The 20,745-nt window shown below is 52.9% G+C and overlaps 1 protein-coding gene and 1 non-coding gene across 10 annotated transcripts in view; one reads left to right on the forward strand and one right to left on the reverse strand.

Moving 5' to 3' along the window:
* The window catches only part of PLA2G6 (phospholipase A2 group VI), a 72,571-nt gene that overhangs the window by 12,614 nt on the left and 39,212 nt on the right, over positions 1-20,745 (reverse strand). For 6 of the 9 annotated variants that reach the window (XM_081590064.1, XM_081590066.1, XM_081590067.1 and 3 more), the window contains 8 exons: positions 19,592-19,779; positions 16,940-17,036; positions 15,611-15,793; positions 11,008-11,116; positions 9,866-10,024; positions 8,037-8,115; positions 5,232-5,395; positions 3,640-3,790 (listed from right to left, as the gene is read on the reverse strand). In XM_081590064.1, coding sequence (XP_081446190.1) covers positions 3,640-3,790; positions 5,232-5,395; positions 8,037-8,115; positions 9,866-10,024; positions 11,008-11,116; positions 15,611-15,793; positions 16,940-17,036; positions 19,592-19,779 — 1,130 coding nt within the window. The remainder of the gene's footprint in view (positions 1-3,639; positions 3,791-5,231; positions 5,396-8,036; positions 8,116-9,865; positions 10,025-11,007; positions 11,117-15,610; positions 15,794-16,939; positions 17,037-19,591; positions 19,780-20,745) is intronic. The other 3 variants (XM_081590069.1, XM_081590070.1, XM_081590071.1) reach the window with 2 other exon arrangements.
* Positions 13,153-13,225, forward strand: TRNAG-CCC (transfer RNA glycine (anticodon CCC)). Its single transcript has one exon. It is a non-coding gene; the product is annotated as a tRNA-Gly (tRNA).

The following is a 20,745-nucleotide window of genomic DNA, read 5'->3' on the forward strand; positions in this document are numbered from 1 at the left end:
CTGCTAAGTCGCTTCAGTCGTGTCCGACTCTGTGTGACCCCATAGATGGCAGCCCACCAGGCTCCGCCGTCCCTGGGATTCTCCAGGCAAGAATACTGGAGTGGATTGCCATTTCCTTCTCCAGTGCATGAAAGGGAAAAGTGAAAGTGAAGTTGCTCAGTTGTGCCCGACTCTTATCGACCCCATGGACTGTAGCCCACCAGGCTCCTCCGTCCATGGGATTTTCCAGGCAAGAGTACTGGAGTGGGATGCCATTGCCTTCTCCGCTAAATAAGTTTACAACAAATTATTATATCTAAAATAAGCAACAGGATCCAACTGTATAGCACAGGGAACTATATTCAATATCCTGAAATAAACCATAATGGAAAAGAATATGTGTGGGTGGGTGTGTATAACTGAATCACTTTGCTGTATACCAGAAACTAATGAAACATTTAAATCAAGTTTAGTAGTAGTAGTAGTGCAGTCTTTCAGTCCTAACTCTTTGTAATCCCATGGACTGTAGCCCACCAGGCTTCTCTGTCCGTGGGATTCTCCAGGCAAGAATACTGGAGTGGGCTGCCATTCCCTTCTCCAGGGGATCTTCCCGACCCAGGGACTGAGCCTGGATCTCCCACATTGCAGGCAGATTCTTTACCATCTGAGCCAACAGGGAAGCCCCAAATATACTTCAGTAAAAAAGTAATCATACAGATTCAATGTTATCACAATAAAAATTCAACAGGATTTGCTTTTCTGTAGAATTTGACAGTCTGATTCCATTGATAGTTCCTATGGAAGTGCAAATAGCAACAAGTAACCTGTATCCTACACAGCATTTCTATGTGCTAGGTGCTTTTCTTATAAAGTTTTTACTTCTCATGAAATCCCCAGGAAGCAGGTAGTATATTATTCCCACTTTTGAGAAAAGGAAACGTCAGGGTCCATGCTCTTAACCACTTCTCTAAAGGACCTCCAAGAATAGCCCTGAAGAAGGAGAAGGTAGGAAGCCCTGCTCTAAACTTGCTGTAGAATTAGGGCTCCATGGTCAAAAACAGACCCAAGAAGGATCCTAGACCCTTGGCTTGGAAGCAAGGCCTGCAATATGGGAGGAAAGACAGACTTTTCACCAATGAGGCTGGGGAACCTGTTTATGTGGAAAACAAGAAATTGGATCTCTCCTGATACAAAAATCAATCCCAGGTAGCTAAAAGACCTAAGTTAATAAAAGATTTTGATTGATAAAAGGCAGAATGAGGGAGCTTCATGACTGGACACAGGAGACAAATTTCCTGCTTCCAGTTAGAAAGGGTTATTGAATGGATAGGAAAAGCACAAGTCATAAAAAGTAAAATATTTATAAATTCTACTGCATTAAGAACATGGAAGTGCAAATAGCAACAAGTAACCTGTATCCTACACAGCATTTCTATGTGCTAGGTGCTTTTCTTATAAAGTTTTTACTTCTCATGAAATCCCCAGGAAGCAGGTAGTATATTATTCCCACTTTTGAGAAAAGGAAACGTCAGGGTCCATGCTCTTAACCACTTCTCTAAAGGACACTTTAAGATCAACACTTTTGTTGATCTGTTGATCAACAAAACACTGTAAGGAGAGTGAAAAGATAAGCCAAGCCTAGAATGGGAGATTCCAAATCCATGTATCCATCAAAGGCCCAGGTTTCAAAATACAAAAAAGATAATTAGGAAGCCTCATAACCCCCAATCACCCAACTCAACTGTGCCAAAAATGAGTAAAACACTTGAACAGGAACTTTACCAACGAGGAAATCCAGATGGCCTTTAAACATATGAAAAAGTGTTCAACCTCACTAGTTGAGCAGAAAAATGAATATTCAAACCAACAGAGACAGCACCTTATACCCTTCCCCCAGTTTATAAAGATATAAATGTTACAAAGATAAATCGCTTTGACAATCATCATTTTTACCAAGAATGCAGAGCACCATGCATGCATGCTAAGTTGCTTCAGTCATGTCTCTGCGACCCCGTGGACTGTAGCCCACCAGGCTCCTCTGTCCATGGGATTCTCCAGACAGGAATACTGGAGTGGGTTGCCATGCCCTCCTCCAGGGGATCTTCCCAACCCAGAAGTTCGAACCCAAGTCTCTTAGGAATCCTGCATTGGCAAGCAGGCTCTTTACCACTAGCGCCACCTGGAAAGCCCATGCAGAGCACCAGGAACTCTCAAACATGCCTAAGGGGAGTGGAAACAAACCAACACTTTGAAAAACCGTGAAGCAGAATCAAAGGGTTGAGGCCATGCCTCCTCCAAGACTTGGCAGCTCTACTCCTAGGCATGTGCCCCACAGGGTCAGAAAATGAGGCCCAAAATGTCCACTGAAGTCTCAAGAGGTCCAAACAGGAAAGAATCCAAGTGCCCATCAAAGATGTTAGGAGAAATAAACCATGGGGGTGTAGTCACATGAGCAACGAGAATGAATGAAGCACAGAACTTCACCAGGCGGACCAGTGTGGCATTGAGGAAAGGAGGGGTAAAACGCAATACGATTCCATCCAAACCTAGAGACAGGTAGGACCGCAACCATGCTGGGGTCTGCATTCAGGTGCCGAAACTAGATAGAACATCTGAGAAATCCAGTTCACACCAGTAACCAAGATTGCGGCTACCCTCATGGGGGGTGGGGAGCAGGAGCTGTGATGGGGGCAGGGCACACGCACAAGGGCTTTTGGACTTGGCTGGTGGTCACACATGGGTGTCTGCTTTAGATTTATTCATGGAGCTGTTTAATGTACTTTTCTAAATGTTCTATTTCACCATAAAAAAGAAAAAATGTCTAGGATAAAATAAAAAATGTTTTTCAAAACATTATCTTTCAGTTAATAAATCATGGATGATATATTTCCTCTTCTTTTTACTTTCTGTATCTTCCAAATTTTCTTAAAAGACTATGTATTATTCTTAAATGGAAAAAAAAAAAGCTTTATTATGAAAAGAAATCCTCCTAACCCTCCACAGCTTGCTCACACCTCACTTCCTCCAGGAAGCTCTCCCTGACTACTTTGTCCACAGTCCTTTCTCCCCATCTTGGTCCCACAGAGACTCATTTGCTGAACACTTTTCAGGGGCCTGCTCTGGGGCAGGCATTGTGCTAGATGCTGGGGCTACAGAAAAACAAGACAGTCACATCCCTGCTTCGGGGAGCTCACAGTCTGGCAGGCAAATGTAGCATGAGGCAGAAAATCAAGTAATTCCAGGATGGAAAATAAATACTACAAAGAAGTGGTGGTACTGAAGGCTCTTCTGGAACCTCTCAAGCACATGGTGCTTTGCGTGGTTGCCATTTTTTTAGGTCAGTTATCTCCCAATCAGATCATAAGCCTTCCCACCTGATGGCTGCATCACCACACCTCACACACACACGCAGAGCCATGCTCAGCAAGTATGTGTGCGATGGACAAGAATCAACCCGCTCTGACCCAGGGGTGTGGTGTGTGGATGGAAAAACCTCAGACATGGGTGGAGGGTGTTCTGCACCTGTGATCCCCAGCACCCCTCCACCCCTCCCCGCTCAGCTTTAATCAGACCAGGGCAGGGAGCCTTCTGCCCCAGGAAGGGCCAAAAGGGGTGCATGGCTGGCACCGAAGCCGCCCAGGTCCCACCCAGGAGGCTTACTTGGGCTTCTTGACGTCCGTCATCTTGGTGTGCTCTCCAAACTCCCGCTTCAGGAACTCCTCTAGGGGCCCCGACTCGTACGGCCGAGAGCCCCGGAAAACCTCATCCTTCATGCGAAAGTACACACCACGCATGTAGGCCATGGACTTGCCTAGGAACGAGGAGGGTGGAGGTGGGGAGAAGACGCAAGGGCTGCCCTGCCAGGGGGCCTGGGCACAGGAACCGGGGGTGGGAGGGGGACCCGACCGAGCTGAGGCTCCTGGGACCCTCCTCTGCAATTTCCCACACAGGCAGAAATCCCCTTCAGCGGCCCCACGGCTCGGTACTTAATTTTATATTCATAATTTGTGTTTTTTTCTTTAATGATGGGCCCCAAAAGTGTAAAAGCTTATAAATCTAGATCCACCCCATTTGTCATAGAATAGAAGGACCGGCCCTGTCCCGTGAGAACAGTGTCCCAGGGGCAGGCTGCACCTCATGGGACAAGTAAACCGCTAAGCACTCCTCAGTCAGGCCAGGGGTGTGCAAGCGGGGGGCTGTGGAGGAGAAGCGAGGACCTGCACCCACTCTGCTCTCATGACCCCCCCAGGCAGAGGCCGGCCCTGAACTGGCCCTTATCTCAGGGAAAACCAGAGAAGGGACACAGGACCCCAAAGGCCAGGAAGAGAGGTCCCAGCAGCCACTGCCTGACAATCCTCCTCTTCCCGGAGCCCCGTGGACGCTGCTCTAGGCCACCTCCTGGGCTGGCCGTGTCCCCTGTCCCCCTATACCCTGGACGGCCGGGCCACAGCCTCTTCATACAGTGAACACCTAACGCCCACGCCTCCCCCACGGGACTGGGGGCTCCCTGAGGTGGGGCATGCTCCGTCCTGCCCCCCTGGCACCGAGCACAGGCCTGGCCGATGTCAAGGAGGGGGAGGGTCCTCTCCTGGTGCCTTCAGGTCTGGAGGATGACTTGGAAGGCCTGGAACCCAACCCATGCAGGGATGCTGAGATAATTCCCGCGGGGCAGTAGCTGGCTCTGAGAGGGCCCCCTATAGGCAGCATCGCGCAGCCAGACAGCGGCTCCATGAAGGAGACACCGCGTGAGATGAGACAAGGCCTACCCCAAGGTCTGTCCAGCAAGCAAAGTGCCCCTGTCACCTTGGTGAAGCTGCAGTGAGAGCAGACTGCCTGTGGCCTTGGGATGTGCTGGGCTGGGAACCATGGGGACTCCTAGGCCCAGTATCCGCTGGGGTGGGCCGCGTGACTTTAGGGGCACCCCTCTCCCAGCACCCCCATGTCCCTGGGGTAAAGTGAAGTGTGCAGACCAGGGCACTGGCATTTGTGACTCAAGGTGGCTCCTAACACTGAAAGGAAGGGGAACCAGCTCTGTCCTCTGCAGCTAGGAGGGCATCGCCGCGGCCCACCCTCAGCCCTTCTCCTTCCAGCCTCAGACCCCAACACCCTCCGTGCCCCTCCGACTGAGGGCTTTCGGGTCCTCCCCTCCCCCATGACCTTCTCTGCAAAGCTCTGAAAACAAACTCAGCCAAAGCAGAGAGCCGGTCTTGGCCCCACCCTGTCCGGCCCCACGGCCCCGGGGTGGCCCTCACTGTGCAGGATGGCCAGGGCCAGGATGCCCCCCGTGCTGGTCCCCGCCACCCAGTCGAAGAGGTCCTTGGTGGCGATGCCCGAGGCCTTCTCGATGGCGATGAGCAGCTGGATGATGACGAGGCCTTTCACGCCCCCTCCGTCCAGGCAGAGCAGGTGGTCGTGGCTGCAGTGGGAACAGCAGTGGGAGAGAAGAGGGTCTCATTAGAGCCGGCACTTTGCGGGCTGTGTCCCTGAGCATCTGCCCGGTGGCAGTGGCTTGAGCCCTGGAGACCAAGCCCTGTGGAGCTCACGTGCTACTGGGGCTTGGGGGCGGGGGCCGGGGGTGGGTAGCACAGTCAGTACAGGAATAAACACAGGACTTCAGGAGACGAGAGGTGCAACAAAGAGGATCCAGGCAGGTAAGGGCAGCGGGGGGTGGGTAAGACCTTCTGGCCAGGTACCACCTCAGCAGACGCCTGGGTCTGTCTCTCCCAGCTCTGCATGGATAAAACAAGGCTAGGGGAAGGGCGGGTCTCCTGCAGCTGCTCCGAATGGGTGGCAAGGAAGGTCGGGCCCCTGCCCCCAGGCAGGAGCAGCAGAGGAACTGAGGAGGCAAGGAGGAAGGGCCATCCGTGTGTTAGGAGCCGTGGGGAGCTTCCACCAGCATGAACTCACTTAAATGTCCCAGAGCCCTTCAAAAACCCAGACAAACTGTTTGGCCAGTCCAATACACAAACACTCCCTGTGCACATCTGTGAGGGCATGATGCTCTGAGGTCAGGGTGTCGCCCAATGTCACTCAGGTGGAACTGGACCTGGGTCTGATGATTCCTGGGTCATATGTTCTCCAACACATCTTGACCCATGCCCTGCCCCCACCCCAGGGGAAGAAGGCCTCCTGTCTGTGTTCAGACCTAGAACCTTCCTTCTGGTCTCTTCCAGAGAAAGATCTTTTTTAATTTTTACTTTCCAGCTGGCCACACACATGTGCGATCCTAGTTCCCTGACTAGGGATCAAATCCATGCCCCCTGCACTGGAAGGACAGGGTCTTAAACACTGGACCACCAGGGAAGTCCTCCTCTTGGTTCTATCTCAGCTTAAAGGTCACCACGGAGAGAAGCCACCGGATGCCGTGGGGACCCTCCCGCTCAGCTGGCTCCAGCTCCACCCACTTCCTGGGTGCAGAGTTCCTCTCCCTTCTATAAGCAATCACTTTGAAGTCACTTGTTTGCTCCCTTTCTTCTCCCGCCGAGGGCAGGGCCTAGCTCTGCTCGGTGCAGCGTTGCGCATCCTGTATCCCAGGCAGGTGGGAGGCACCGTCCATAACCGTCCCAACCCCCCACAGCTGGGAAATGTGGGAGCCTGTGAGGCCCGCCTCCGGGGTCCCTCGTCTTTACCTGGACAAGCTGCCCAGCCCTGCAGCAAGCCCGGAACGTGGCAGAACAGGTTGTGCGGTCGCTGGAGACCTGTGGGGCCCCTGACCCGGGAGGCTGGAGAAAATGGGCAAGAGACCCTTCTGAAGATGTAGGGCTGGCAACGGCGGGATCAACCCGGAGGAAGCAGGGCTAAGCTGTGCGGCTCACAGACCTGTGCAGGGAGGGCCTCACAGGTGTGTCCTGACTCTCTCCTCACTCCTCCTCTGGGGGTGGCGGGGGGAGGCTCTCAGGGTCGTACAGACTCCTCTGGCCCTGCTGGAGCATCTGCAACCTCCCTCCTCTCACTGGAAGGGACCTGTGGGTCTTCCCTCGGGTACCCTCCTCGGCCCCTGCACTGGTGGGTGTGTGCGTGTGTAGGGGTGCAAGGAAGGAAGCGTGAGAAGGCTGCTGGAGCAGGCGCACTCCCAGGGTGCATGTTCCACGGTGGCTGAGGAAACGAGTGGGCCACAGCTTCTGAGGGGAAGCCGACCCTTCAGAGGAGGAGAGGCGGAACCACCAATATGGCCAGCCAGTCCCGGGAGCTGGGGCTGCCTCTGCTTCCAGGAGGGAAGGGCTTTCCCTGCAGGGGCGGGCACAGGGGTGCGGCCAGGAGAGAGCCCATGGGGAGCAGAAAGGGCACAGACTGGGGAAGCCCTGGGCTGCTCTGACACCGACTTGCTGATCTCGAGCAAGTGACCTCCCCTCACGTTCTGCTTCTGCCAAGCAAGGTTAGTAATGAGTGCCTCCTGAGGAAGGCTGTTAGGAACATAGGATAGTAAAAAAAAAAACCAAAACAGAGAACAGATAAACCACCTCTATTATTAAAGGGAAGGGTGGAGAGAGCACAGCCGAAAGGAGGCATGTTTGTCCTAGGGACTCACCGAGCTGGCGGGCACGGATTCTGACAACTGTGGTCACCAGGGACTATCCACGGGGACAGGGTCCAGGCCTCTCTTTGCACCCATCACCCCGGGCTGCCTCCTAGAATGGGCCTGGGTGTACAGCAGGGACTTGGGACGCCAGCCTACCCCACCAGCTGTTGGAGGGAGGCAGGGTAGGCAGCAGGTGGAATTGGAGGGAAGCAGGTTTGGCACTGAGGCCGCTGAGGGCTCTCTCCAGAGGAGATCTGGGCCAGCTCCCCCGATGACCCAGGACAGGGGCAGGGAAAGAAGGGACAGGGCCGCTGCCAGCTCCATCGTGTGACCAGGAGCCTGCAGGGCAATTGATGGAGAAGCAGACCCAGGCTCTCTGAAGACTCAGTCTCTTTGCTGTGAACTGCAGAGGGCGCAAGCCACCTCACAGAGCCAGATGCAGACTAGACAACAGTCCCAAGCCCGCTGGGCAGCCCCACCAGAGGCCTTGCACGTGTGCGCCACCATCCCCCCCACCAGCCCCATCCCCAACACTCACGTCCGCTTTTCATCCCTCATGGAGCTCAGGATGAAGGCTGGCTTCCGGGCCCGGGAGATGTGTGTGATGTCCTGCAGTTCTGTGGGGCACAGGGCAGGGTGGGCTGGGGCCAAGCAGGGGCTGGTTCTCTGCGCCCCCCTCCACGGGTCCTGGGGGCAAACTTGGAGCTGTGCCCTCACCCCTCTGTCCCTGGCGGAAGCATCTGCCTCCCGCCCCCTGCAAGGGCTCTTCATCCCAGAATACAACTGGCCTCTTGGGGGGCAGTGGGCTTGGAATGCGGAGAGGAGCCCACTGCTCCGGGAATGGCCCCACCCTGCCTGGCCAGCTCTCGATTTTCCTGTGTTTTCCAGAGCCCCAAAGCATAAGCATCCCTGCCCTGTGTGCTGTGTGCGCACTGCACAGGGCGTTTCTTCACGCGTGCCAGCCGGTGCTGCGGACGACCACCTCCTCCAGAATCCTTATCCCCGATTTACAGATGAGGCTTGTTTAGCCAAAAGGGCTGAGTCGGGACATTCCTCAGGGTTTGACTCCTTGAAGGAACAGAGATAGCCCAACTGCTTCCCAGACGCCTCTTGTTCTGATCCCAGGTCTGGAAACTTCCTCAGCGGCCTCTGAGCGGTGCCCTCACCCGCAGCATGCATGTTTTGCCTGGGTTCAAGGCCCATCCTGCGCCCACCGAATGCATTAGCTGCTCTCCTGACAAACAGCCTGGCCCCGCAGGGCCTCGTCATCTGGATTCTGATGGGCCCATCCCGCAGCTGTGCACGGAGTCTTAGAAGCAGCGAAGCAGGACAGCAGGCTGCCAGGCAATGTGTCTCCCCCTCACCAGGGCAGGGGGCCAGAGTGAATGAGATAAGCGTGAACCTGCCCGGGAGAGGCGGTGGACAGAGCGCCAGGGAGCGGGACATGCAGCTGAGACAAAGGAGAAGAGGGGACTAGAGCTACATCTAACTCAGGGCACAGCGGGCCTTGCGGCTCCTCTAGGCCCAGGGCATTACCTATCTGATGCCGCGCCCCAGGCCCACCTTCCGGCCTGGCTCGGGTGACTGATTGCCTGTAAAATTGAGAAATGATGATGGGGGCAGGGGAGGAGCAGGGCAGAGAGAGGCAGAGCCAGAGGGACTGGCTGGGTGCCTGCCTGCTCTGCCTGTCCTGAGTTCAGGGTTGGCCAGGCTATCCTGTCTAAAGATGCTGGTGTCTGATTCCCCAAGAGTTTAAGAATAGTGCCGGCTTGCCAAGGATCGTTCCTGGCTGTCCTGTTTAGGGAACCCCCACTCCTAAACAATCCAGGGTTCAGGGTGGGCCAGGCCCATAGGAAGCCCAGAGAAGGTCTCTGCCTCCTTGGGGGCCATCTCCACGGATACCAAGGATGCACAGGGGTAGATGCTAATTGCCTGGGCAGTAGGTCACTGAAGGGGCCGGAAGAGAAGCACACCGGCCCCAGGCCTGATGGAGATGCAGCAGCATGGCAGAAAGGCTCCTGGTAGAAGCCAGAGAACCCCCAACAGCTCTGAGCCCTCAAGAGCACTCCTTGTTGCCCACTTGAGCTCCCAGGGCATAGAGAGGTCAACAAAGTGCCCACCTTATGGGTGTCCAAGGAACCCTGTCAGAGGAAACGGACCATAGGCCATTAGCCAGGGACCCCACCAGCCTCCGGACCCTATGGGTTGCTGGCTGCCCACCGAGGCTGACAAATGCTGCCCATTGCCCCTTGCTTTCTTTAACAACCTCTTCCCCGGACCCTGTTTCTTTCTTTCTTTCGGGATTGCCTGACCCAGGGACCTGGGAACCAGGTGGAGAGGAGGGGGCATGGGAGGGGCCAGGCCTACCTAGGTTGTTTAAGCTGATCGGTGGGGCATGAGATCTTTCCATGGAGAAGGAGGGAGCTGCCGCGGAGCACTGCTCCATCGAGAACCCTTGCATGAGTGGGCAGCGGTAGTCGGCTCCCACAGTTCTCAGCAGAGTGAGGAGCGCCTTCCTGGTGACGACTTGTCATGTGTGGGGAGGGGGAGATTGCACAGGATCAGAAACTGACCACATGCAAATGAGAGGTCCCGCCTCTCTGCACCTGGTCCCCTATCCCAGGCCCCCTGGGGGGTCGGGGGTTCTCTAGAGCCCACCCCACCCTGACACAGCGTGTGGACTCTAGTCTGTTACACCCAAAGCAGCTTCCGGGGTCTTGAACTTGGAACATGGATGGGAAGGTTGGTGTTTGAGGAACCCCCTTGACCCCTTCTACGCCAGTCAAGAAAGCAGGACTCCCACCTCCATGTTGACCAAGTCTCAAGGCTTTTAGAGCTCAACAGGGATGAACCAGCCAGTGTGTGTCTACTCCCACCTACCGGATGGGATCATTGAAAGTGCACATGCACATGCATGCACGTTCACTGGCACACACTAAGAGGTATCACCCACAGCAACCTCCACAGCTCCCCGGAACCTTCCAGAGGGCTCCAGGCAGCTGGTAAGGAGGATCTGCTCTTTCTAGCCTGGAAGCCAAGGCTCACAGTGCATACACCATGCCAGTGTGCAAGGGGGGCACACGTGTCATGCACATGCCTGTATACAAGCAGGGGGCGGGGGCACACATGTCACACAGCAATGCACCGGCCCAAGGCTGTTCTTACAAGTGATTCCATCAGTGAATTCTCCAAGAGTGGGGAAGAGGACTGCTCCCACTGCCTTCCCCACCCCCACCCCAAGTCTTGGCACCCAGAGGTGGGATGGGGTCCACAAGGAAAAGGACACTGGCTCAGCAAGCCCCTTGGGGCCTCAGTCTAGGGATCAGGGCCCCTGTCCTTGGGAACCAGAAGCTTCCCCTCAGGGCCTCCCAGGTGCTCCTAGGTGTTCCCTGCAGGGAACAGTTGGGGGCAGGGGAGGACAGGACGTGGGCATCTGATGGCTAGGACCTCCCTCCTCCCTGCACCCCCCAACCTCCCCCAACTCTGGTCCCAGAGTGCAGAGCACGTACGTTTGCTGATCCTGGAGGCTATGAACGCAGGGGTTTCTCCAAAGTCATTCGGGGTGTCCACCTCTGCACCAAACACAATGAGGGCCTTGATCATCTCTATGTTGTCTTTCTGTTGGGGATGGAGTGGGGGGGGGGATAGGCAACAGCTCAGGGACACGCGGAGAGAAAGGACTTCAGCCTCTTCACCCCACAACCCATCACCTTGGGGGGCCTTTCACCAGCATGGGAAGAGACACTGAAACCCTCTGACCTCTACCCGTAGTCAATCCCATATTGCAAAGTCTATAGTTAGAAGGCCAGCGCCCTGACAAATAGGCTTATGAGTATTCCCATAGGTGAGAATCTAAGAAACCAGGAAGAAACTGGAATGATACTCCCCCTCCCTCAGCCTGCCAGCTCCTTCTCACAGGAAGCAATGCAACTGTGACCCCTGACCCCAGAGACATGGGGACACTGAAGGGTCAGCTGCTGATCGCTTGCAGGAGTAGCAGGAGAGTGAGATCAAGGAAAGGCCCCCCATTGGGTCCGGGGGGCTGGTTCTGAGGAGGAAACTGAGCACACATCTTCCCTGATGGCAGCCCCCTCCCCAGAGCACATGCAGTGAACATCTGGAGGCAGGGCAGCGGGGCTGGCTGGGCACAGTTCTCAGGACACACCAACAGGCCAGCTGCCAGGAGACCTGAGCGCTGGGCTTACTTCTCTCTCTTGGGGTGGATTCCCTTGCCTGAAGCGTGAAGAGGCATGTCTAGAATGCTGTTTTCCAAATGACTGTTCACACCCCATTAGGAGGTATATGGGCACAGGTAAATGTGTATGTTTTAACTACTAGTTATGTATTCCTTCTTTGGTTACCTTTTATTTGTGGCCCTGGTTTACCACCTATGGTGGTAATAGAACCGATCCTTCAAGTATCAGTTTGCTGCTGCTGCTGCCGCTAAGTCGCTTCAGTCATGTCCAACTCTGTGCGACCCCATAGACGGCAGCCCACCAGGCTCTTCCATCCCTGGGATTCTCCAGGCAAGAATACTGGAGTGGGTTGCCATTTCCTTCTCCAATAAGTATCGGTTTAAGTAAGTTTAAAAGCAAGCCAGGGCTCCTCTGGTAGCTCAGTGGTAAAGCATCTGCCTACAATGCGGGAGACCTGGGTTCGATCCCTGGGTCGGGAAGATCCCCTGGAGAAGGAAATGCCAACCCACTCCAGTATTCTTGGAAAATCCCATGGACCAAGGAGCCTGGTAGGCTACAGTCCATGGGATTGCAAAGAGTCGGACATGACTGAGAGACTTCACTTCACTTTCTTTCAAAGTGACTAAGCAGCAGCAGCAGCAAAAGCAAGCCAACTTAAAGCAATGATTAAGTACATAATTGTAAAAGCAGTTCGTGAATCTGCCAGAAACTGTGCAGATGGGATGCAAGTGATGCAAGTATGGAAGCAGTGGCCTAGGTCAGCACTTCCCAAGGCAGGAACTATGGACCCCCATGAATACGGAGACCTTTTAGAGGGTTCCAGAGCTTAGAACTGTTTCATAAAAATATCAAGATGCTGTTTGCCTTTATGCAGTGGCTGATTTTTATATAATTGTTTGTTTTCTTTTTGGCTTAGTTGTGGCATGGGGGATCTTTCAGTTGTGACAAGCAAACTCTTAGGCTTCCCAGGTGGCTCAGCTAAGAATCCACCTGCTAATGCAAGAGACATGAGTTCAGTCCCTAGACTGGGAAGATCCGCCAGAGGAGGAAAGGGCAATCCACTCCAGTATTCTCCCATGGGAAATCCCAAGGACAAAGGAACCTGGTGGGCTACAGTCCATGGGGTCGCGAAAGAGTCAGACACGATTTAGCAACTAAACAACAACAACAACATGTAGACTATTATTTGTGGCATGTGGGATCTAGTTCCTTGACCAGAGATCAAACCCCAGGCCCCCTGTATTGGGAACTTGGGAGTCTTAGCCATTGGACCACCAGGGAAGTCCCATGGCTGACTTTTGCACCAATGATGTAAAAATAACTGTGGCTAAAACTGCTTGTGCCTTAAGCATGAAGCAAAGCAGTGTCCACAGACTAACTGTTGTCATGGTTTTCTTCTCTGCCACGCGCTCAAGTAAAAAGTAAATTCATTCATTAAAAAGCCAGCTTTGGGGGACTTCCCCAGTGGTCCAGTGGTTAAGACTCTGCACTCCCAATTCAGGGGACACAGGTTCAATCCCTGGTTGGGGAACTAAGATCCCGCATGCTGCAAGGTATGGCCAAAAAAAAAAAAAAAAAAAAAAGCTAGTCCCTTGACGAAGCACTAAGAAGTGTTAATCTTACTACATTTCTACACTGGTGTTTTCAGTGTCATAAAATGGAGAGTGTGCACACAGCATGTCTGTGGCATAACCAAGTATGATGGTTGTCTCAGGAAAATTCCCATGTGACTGTCTGAGTCGTGAGCGGTACAAGCTGCTTGTTTTTCATGAAACACTGTTTTCACTTGAGAAACCACTGGCAGGCAAACTATGATTGTTCAGCTTTGGGTATCTAGGAGACATTTTCTCAAAAATGAATGCAGTGAGCTGTCACTTTAAGAAAAACAGCTGGCAATATTTTGTGCCAGTGATAAAACTCAAGCTTTCAAACAAAAACTGGAATTCTAGAAAATTGGTATACACCATGATGGGCTTCGATGGTTTCCCCAAATTTAGAGACTGTTCTGATGAAATCGTGGTGATATTTACAAATGTGGGGGTGTTGAGACTGTATAATGAAACGAGTCAACATTTGGAAGCTGAGCATACTCAGCAAACTAGTATTTTCCAAAGATGACACGGAAATTGTGCATAGGTTAAAAGATCCACGCAAAGTGCAAGAGATGCTAATAGATTTGACTGTAACAAAGTGTGAAAAGTCCAAGGAGATGGCTTCCGAGTGTCCACTGCACTCAACTTGTCAGAAACTACCCCTTGTCAAGTTTTGGTGCAGACCATGAATCTGAGCAAACTCTGGGAGACAGTGAAGGACAGGGAAGCCTGATGTGCCGCAGTCCATGGGTCACAAAGAGTCAGACATGACTTAGCAACTGAACAACAACAACAAAGAATATCCACAATTATCTGAAAAGGTACAGTTACCCTATATTTTCCAACTACATACACATCTATGGGAAGCCAGAGTTTCTTCATATTTTTAACACATTCAACAACATAGTGCAACAGAATAAATGCAGCAGAAGACAGGAAAATCCATGCCTTCTCTGAAGCCAGGCATTAAAAAGATTCACAAAAATATAAAACAATACCAACTGTTTTCTATTATTTTCTGTTTTGGAAAATAAAGTTGATTTTCCATGTTACTTACATAGCATGGGCTTGGTAAATCATCTTGGTTTTATTTTTTAAATTAAAAAAAAATGATTTTTCTTTCTTTCGTTCTTTGGCTACACCAGCATGCAGGATCTTTGATCTTTGTTACAGCAAACAGAATCTTTCGTTGCGGCATGTGGGATCTAGTTCCCTGACCACGGGTCAAACCTGCTTTGGGAGCACAGTCTTAGCTATTGGACCACCAGGGAGGTTCTAATCATCATTATTTTTAAATGAATTCATAAGTATCTTGAAAATCCCTCACTTGTAATTTTTAATATGGTCAGTATGGATAAATAAAATTCAAATAAACAAAGTCTATGAGATTCTCAATAGTTTTTAAGAGTATAAAAGGATCAGACAGACCAAAAAGTTTGAGAACTGTTCAACTACATAATTCAAAGGGCCCATTCAGTGCTAAAAATGTTCACAGTTCTATTTATAGTTTCAGTCTCTTGGGCAACATCCCCTCTACAATTATGACCTTTGGTATAAAACAGGATGTCTTTGAATTTGTCCTAAATCTACTTCTTTTAGAGTCGCAGAGAGATTTCCTAGTTTATGACTCTAAGACAAGTTGAACAGAATTATGGGTACCTGTGGTTTATGAATTACGGGTACAATTACACACACACACACACACACACACACATACATCTGTAACAAATAACACTCCCGCCCCTGCATTTAATATGTTCATGCTGTAGTTCTCTAACCAGACTGCAGGCGCTTTAAGGGCAGGAACTGTGCTCTATGATAAACCAACAAAGGTGACCAGTGCCTGCCATGGGCCACCAAGATGTGTAAGCAGGCCTGCCTTCCAGAAGCTTGGGGCCTTCCAGGGAGATAAAGAGTAACATGCAGATGAAGTTTGCCCTGATGATGCCGGGATGAGAACGAACATCCTGAGGATGCTCACTCCGTGCCGGGTCTGACATGAGCTGCTTAGACGTCCCTCATAGAGTTACAGGGTGTCTATCATCGAATCCACTCAACACCTCTGCCAAGCGGATACCAACACCTCCATCCTCCAGATGAGGAAGTCAAGTCTGGCAGAGGTGACGTGAGTTGCCCAGGGCCACAGTCAGTAGCCAGAGCTGTATTTTCCCCTCTCACGGTGTCCAGATGTCACATGGAGGCATGGGAATGAGAGGTCCCAGAGCGCAGAGGAAGGGGTTTTTATTCTGAACTCAGAGGTGGACCTGCCCTGGCCTGGGTGGTCACCTGATCCCTGCCGCATGGGCAGCCAACCTGGGGCTCACCGACATGGCCAAGTGCAGCGGGGTGTTGCCGTGCTCGCCTCGGGCGTCGGCGTTGGCCCCATGGGTCAGCAGCGCCATGACACAGTCAAAGCGGTTGCGCATGACAGCCACGTGCAGGGCTGTGTTCCCCGCGGAGCTGGTGCTGTTCACGTCGCAACCCCGTTTCAGCAGCAGGCGGGCCATCTATGGAGACAAGAGTCCCAGGTCCAGTCAGCTGGGCGGCCGGAGCGGCTGTGGCCTGTGGCACCTGATGTCACCTGGGCACAGCCACATCCTCAGGTCTTGGGCCTCTGGAAAGCTCCAGCAGCAGGAAGAGCCCAGGTGGCAGGTGGCCCCAGACCTTGCCTTCCACACCCCTCGGGAAGTAGGGGACAAAAAGCTGAAGACGTGGTGACTTGAAAGGGGCTTCTGGGTCCTTTCCTGGAGTTCACAGGACCCCATCCTTCCCTGCAACAGTTCCTCTGGGCCCTGTCCCAGAACTGCCCCACTCACTACGACCCTGCCCGGGTACACTGCAGAGGCATGACCCCCTCTCTGTGCCTCATGCACCCCTGCTCACCAACAGTCCTGGGGGGCCTGGGCTTTGGAACCTGACAGACCTGAGCTCAAAGCTCAGCCTTTCTCCATCCCCACTGTCTGAGCTGGGAAGGGTCATTGCACCCCTCTGCACCTCAGTTTCCTCTGCTGTGAAAATGGGGATGCGAGTTCCCACCTCACAGAGTGAACAAAAACCCTCAGGAGGGCCTGACTTGGTGTTGAGCTCCTGGCATGAAGGTGCCCACAGTGGCTGGCAGGCTCCTCCCTCCTGGCCCGTCACGTTTATAATCAGGCCATGACCTGTGAGGGTACCCAGTGCACTGCTGGGCTGTGCTTCCTAGAGGTGAGAGATCAGAGGCCTCCATTCTCCCAGGGGGTCAGAGTCTGGCTCAGGGACAGGCCTCAGAGGAGATGCCCGGCCAGGCTCTCTGAAGAAGTTAGAGCCACAGCCATCACCACTACCATCCACCATCTTTGGTTTGCAAGGTACTTGACAATTTATGAAGCAATCTTCTCATGCACTGCTTTGCTGACTTCACGATACCTCCAAAGGTAGGCCACAGACCCCCAGTTCACACATGAGGAAACCACGGAGGGGACACTGTCACCATGCAAGGCCAGGATGTCATCTCTCCTTAGGCTTACCTGCCTGGCAGGCCCACTGCAAGATCAGTCCCCTGAGTGTCATCCTCAGAGGCCTCTCAGGAACCCCCTTCCTGTTGGCAGCCAAGGAACCAAAGGCTCCAGGACCCTCACCCCTGCCCACCTAGCTCATCCTTAGACCCTGCCTACCTCTGCATTCTTGGCCCAGTGGAGGGGGCTGGCTCCATAGCGAGGGTCTTTGCTGTGAATCTGGCTGCTGTCCATGCCGACAATCATTTCAGCACACCTGGGGAGAGAGAAGCCACATGGGGATGAAGAAGGCTGGCGGGGGCAACCTGATGTTGAAAGAGGTCATGACTTCATCAACTGGTGAGGGAAAGCTCCTGCAAACAGAGTTGCAACAAAACCAACCAGCAAGCATGTCACGGCATTTCAATGGTATCCTGAGTCCCTCAAGGCACATCGCAAGCCCCCTCCTCCAGGAAGCCTTCCTTGATGACTTCAGTTAGCAATGATCTCTCTCATTGGTGCTGGCTGCAGTGTTAGACAGGCTTGACGTTAAGCCCCAGCTTCCTGCTGGTGATCTCTGGAAAGTGGCTGGCCTGTCTGCAACATGGGAATGGTCCTAACAGGATGGGATGAGGAATAAAGGAGGATTAAAGGATAAAAGATATTCCAGCACCTGGGCCTGGGCCTGGCACACAGCTGCCCTCCATCCTCCCCAGCCTCTCTGGTGTTTCAAGCAGGGACTGCATCCTGTAGGAGGCGGTAGGCAGGGTGGTTAAGAGCACAGCTTTCCACTCCTAGACTGATCAGTAGAACTGAAAACAGGGGCTTCAAAGGATATTATATGCCACTGCTGACTGCAGCACTATTCCCAATGGCCAAAAGGTGGAAACAGCCTAAGTCCCCATGGACAGACGAATGGCTAAGCAGAATGTGGGATAGATTAATACTAAGGAGGACTACTCTGCCTTAAAAAGGAGGGGCATTTTGATACCTGCGATGACACTAATGAACCTTGAAGATGTTATGCGAAGTGAACCTGGAGCTTCACAGACCCACCTTTCTATGAAGCTCAGCTGACTTGACGTCAACAGCAGAGGGGCCTCCAGATTAGGGTTGGGATGGAATCAGTCCCAGTAACCCTAACACTTGTGATTCTCAGAGTGCAACTGCTGGGGCTGCCATGTGGTGGCAGAGGGATGTGCCTCCTGGGGGTCCTGAGAGGCGTGTGGCTGCGTCCAGGGCACACTGAGGGATGAGACAACTGGTGTTGTCTTATGTGCAACGACCCACATGGGAAGCCTGGGATGTGGCTGCGGGTGTCAGAGGAGGGAGCTTCCTGGACAGTATCTTGGCAGTAACCTAGAACAAGCAGGTTCCTGGGGACAGTAGAGTAGCTAAAGTCAAGCCGGAGCGGGGCTGCCGTGCCAGCCCTTGGGTACGAGAGAGCATCACCTATCACACGTGTCCATCTGGATCAGCAACTTGGTAACCTGGTGACTAAGGGGCGGGGGGAGGGTGTTAGGATTGTCTCCAACCATTTGGTCAGGTCTTTCTGAAAGTTCTAGTTTGTCTTGACTGTGCGAGGGAGAACCAAGGAAAGGAGGGTTTGCAGAGCTTGGACCAGACCTTCCAGGGGACAGCAAGGCCCTTCAGAGGCCAGCAAGGTGGGTGCAAACCCCAGAGGAAGGAAACCACTGAAGGAGGGTGAGAGTGCCTGCCCTCCACCCAAGGGGGGCCTCTCCCCATTCTTTCTCAATGCTCATCTAGCACTGAGGTAGATGGAAGGTACTGGAAGGTATTGTGTGTCTCCTGTGTCCCCCTGTCCTGGACTTTCTCTCATCCATCTCTATAAGGCTAGTGCTTCCTTAGCACAGAACCCGGGACTGAGGGACCATCTGACTCATTCACTCGTTCATTCATTCTAGACACTGTACCTGCTTGGTAAGATTTTGAAACAGTCATCTCTTTTACCCCACCCTCCCACATCCACCACATACACACACCCGATCATGGAAAAGAATTTTCTTGAGACCAGGGCTTTCTAGGGCTGGGAAGAAAGGAACGAACGAATGGTCTAGGGACTCTCCTGGCAGCTAAGACTCCATGCTTCCAATGCAAGGGGTGCAGTTTCAATCCCTGGTTGGGGAACTAAGATCCCACAAGTCACATGGCACAGTCATAAATAAATAAAACAGCTAAGTTCTTTTTTAAAAAAAGAAAAGAAATGAGTGGTCCAGAGCTCCCTAAGATGAGGGCCTGGCACCTGCGTTTCAGCTGTATCACCAGCCAGGAAGGAAGGATGCATGAGGCGGACGAGACCTGGGGCCACTATGCCAAACATTCCTAGGCTTCCAGCTGGGCACAGAAGCCGCAGAGCCCTGTAGCTGCAGAGGAGCTATTGAGATCCAGCCTGAAGGGCTGGGATGGAAAGAGGATCCAGGTTTGGGGAAGGGGGCCTCCAAGCCTTGGGGTTGTATGAGATTCCCGCACTGGGTCACCACCTGGGGGAGCAGGAAAGGGGAACCCCCTGAGAAGTTTAAGATTGTTTTTCTCCAGTTTGGTAGAGGGAGGTACCTGTTCAGAAATTCAGGTGCATCATTAAACAACTGTGAAAGTCCTATTCCTGCACAGTAGAGTTGGTGGACTGAGATTCACACACCACCACCACCCCCCATTTATCAGACATTCACACTTTCTTTGTGCCAGGGCAGCCCTTGGGACACGGATCTGACGTGCACCTAAGGAGGGAGGTGCTGCTGCTCGCCTGGGTGGGAGAACTGGCCACGCAGACAAGAGGCCCAGCGGACCGTGCAGGGCAGGGCAGGGTCTTACCCCCTCTGGGAGAACTTCATGGCCGTGTGGATGGGGTACCCGCCGGGTCCCATGATGTTGCAGCGAGCATTGCACAGCAGCAGCACGCGGACCATTTCCTGCTTCCCCAGCTGGCAGGCCAGGTGCAGCGGGGTCAGCCCCTGGTTGTTCACCTGGTTCAGGCCGCCTGATGCATTCTTCCCTAGGAGCTGACGGCAAGACCTTGGGGTGGGCAAGAGAGCCAAACACAGCGAGGCCCCCGACCTGTCCCTCCCCTAACACCCACCACCGTAGCCGTCCCTTTCTGGGGCTTCAGGGGGAGGCAAGCTGGACTTGGCGAGAACCTGGCCAAGAACTTTAAGAGAAGCAATGGAGAAAGGAGGCTCCAGGGGCAGGAAGAAGCCAGCTGTGCCAGTGTTGGCTGGGGTGTTGGCCTGGCCCGACTGTGGCGTGCATGAAAAATTTCTCAGTCAGGAAACTGAAAAGCAGGCTGTATCTGGGATGGGCACTGGGGGTCTGGGTGGCAGTAAGACTTGTTTTTCACTGCCTATCCTTCTATCCTGCCTGAATATTTTTTTGCTCTGTGGAGGTATGATTTCTTTAATTAAAAAACAAAACAAAACAAGATACCAGTATTCATAAGACAACCACAAGGTTTTTATTTCCTTGGTTGTGGCTGAAAGCGATCTCCTTGAGGTTAATTATGATCCCTGTGTACCCTTGTGATGGGCTGGGTCTGAGGACAGGTTGGGGACCCAGCAGGGAAGCCGAGGTGCTGGCATCCAGGCCTGACTCAAGGGCAGTTCTGCTGCTCACAGCTCTGTGGTCCTCCCTGGGCACATTTCTTAACTTCACTGAACCTCAGTCTCCTTGGTGAGGAGAGGACAAGAGCCCTCATCCACAGAGAATTAACTAGAACACATATAACACTGAGTACAGGGCCAGATACAAGACCGGCGATAAAGGACAGGTATTGATAAGAGTGTGTCCCACCCTCTGCTTGGAGCCAGGCTCCATGTGGCACTGTGCTGGGCCCACAGTGGGGTCTCAGTAAGGGTGAAGTTCAACAGTGGGTACAGAATTCCCTTCTCTTGAGCACTAATCATAAGATAGGAATCCACATTTTCTGGAATAATGTGGTTCCATTCTAATGCCAAGGGCAGAGAGAAGGATAT

The sequence above is a fragment of the Giraffa tippelskirchi genome, chromosome 4, assembly GCF_054371585.1.
Source record: "Giraffa tippelskirchi isolate mGirTip1 chromosome 4, T2T-mGirTip1v1.2.pri, whole genome shotgun sequence".
Taxonomy (NCBI): domain Eukaryota; kingdom Metazoa; phylum Chordata; class Mammalia; order Artiodactyla; family Giraffidae; genus Giraffa; species Giraffa tippelskirchi.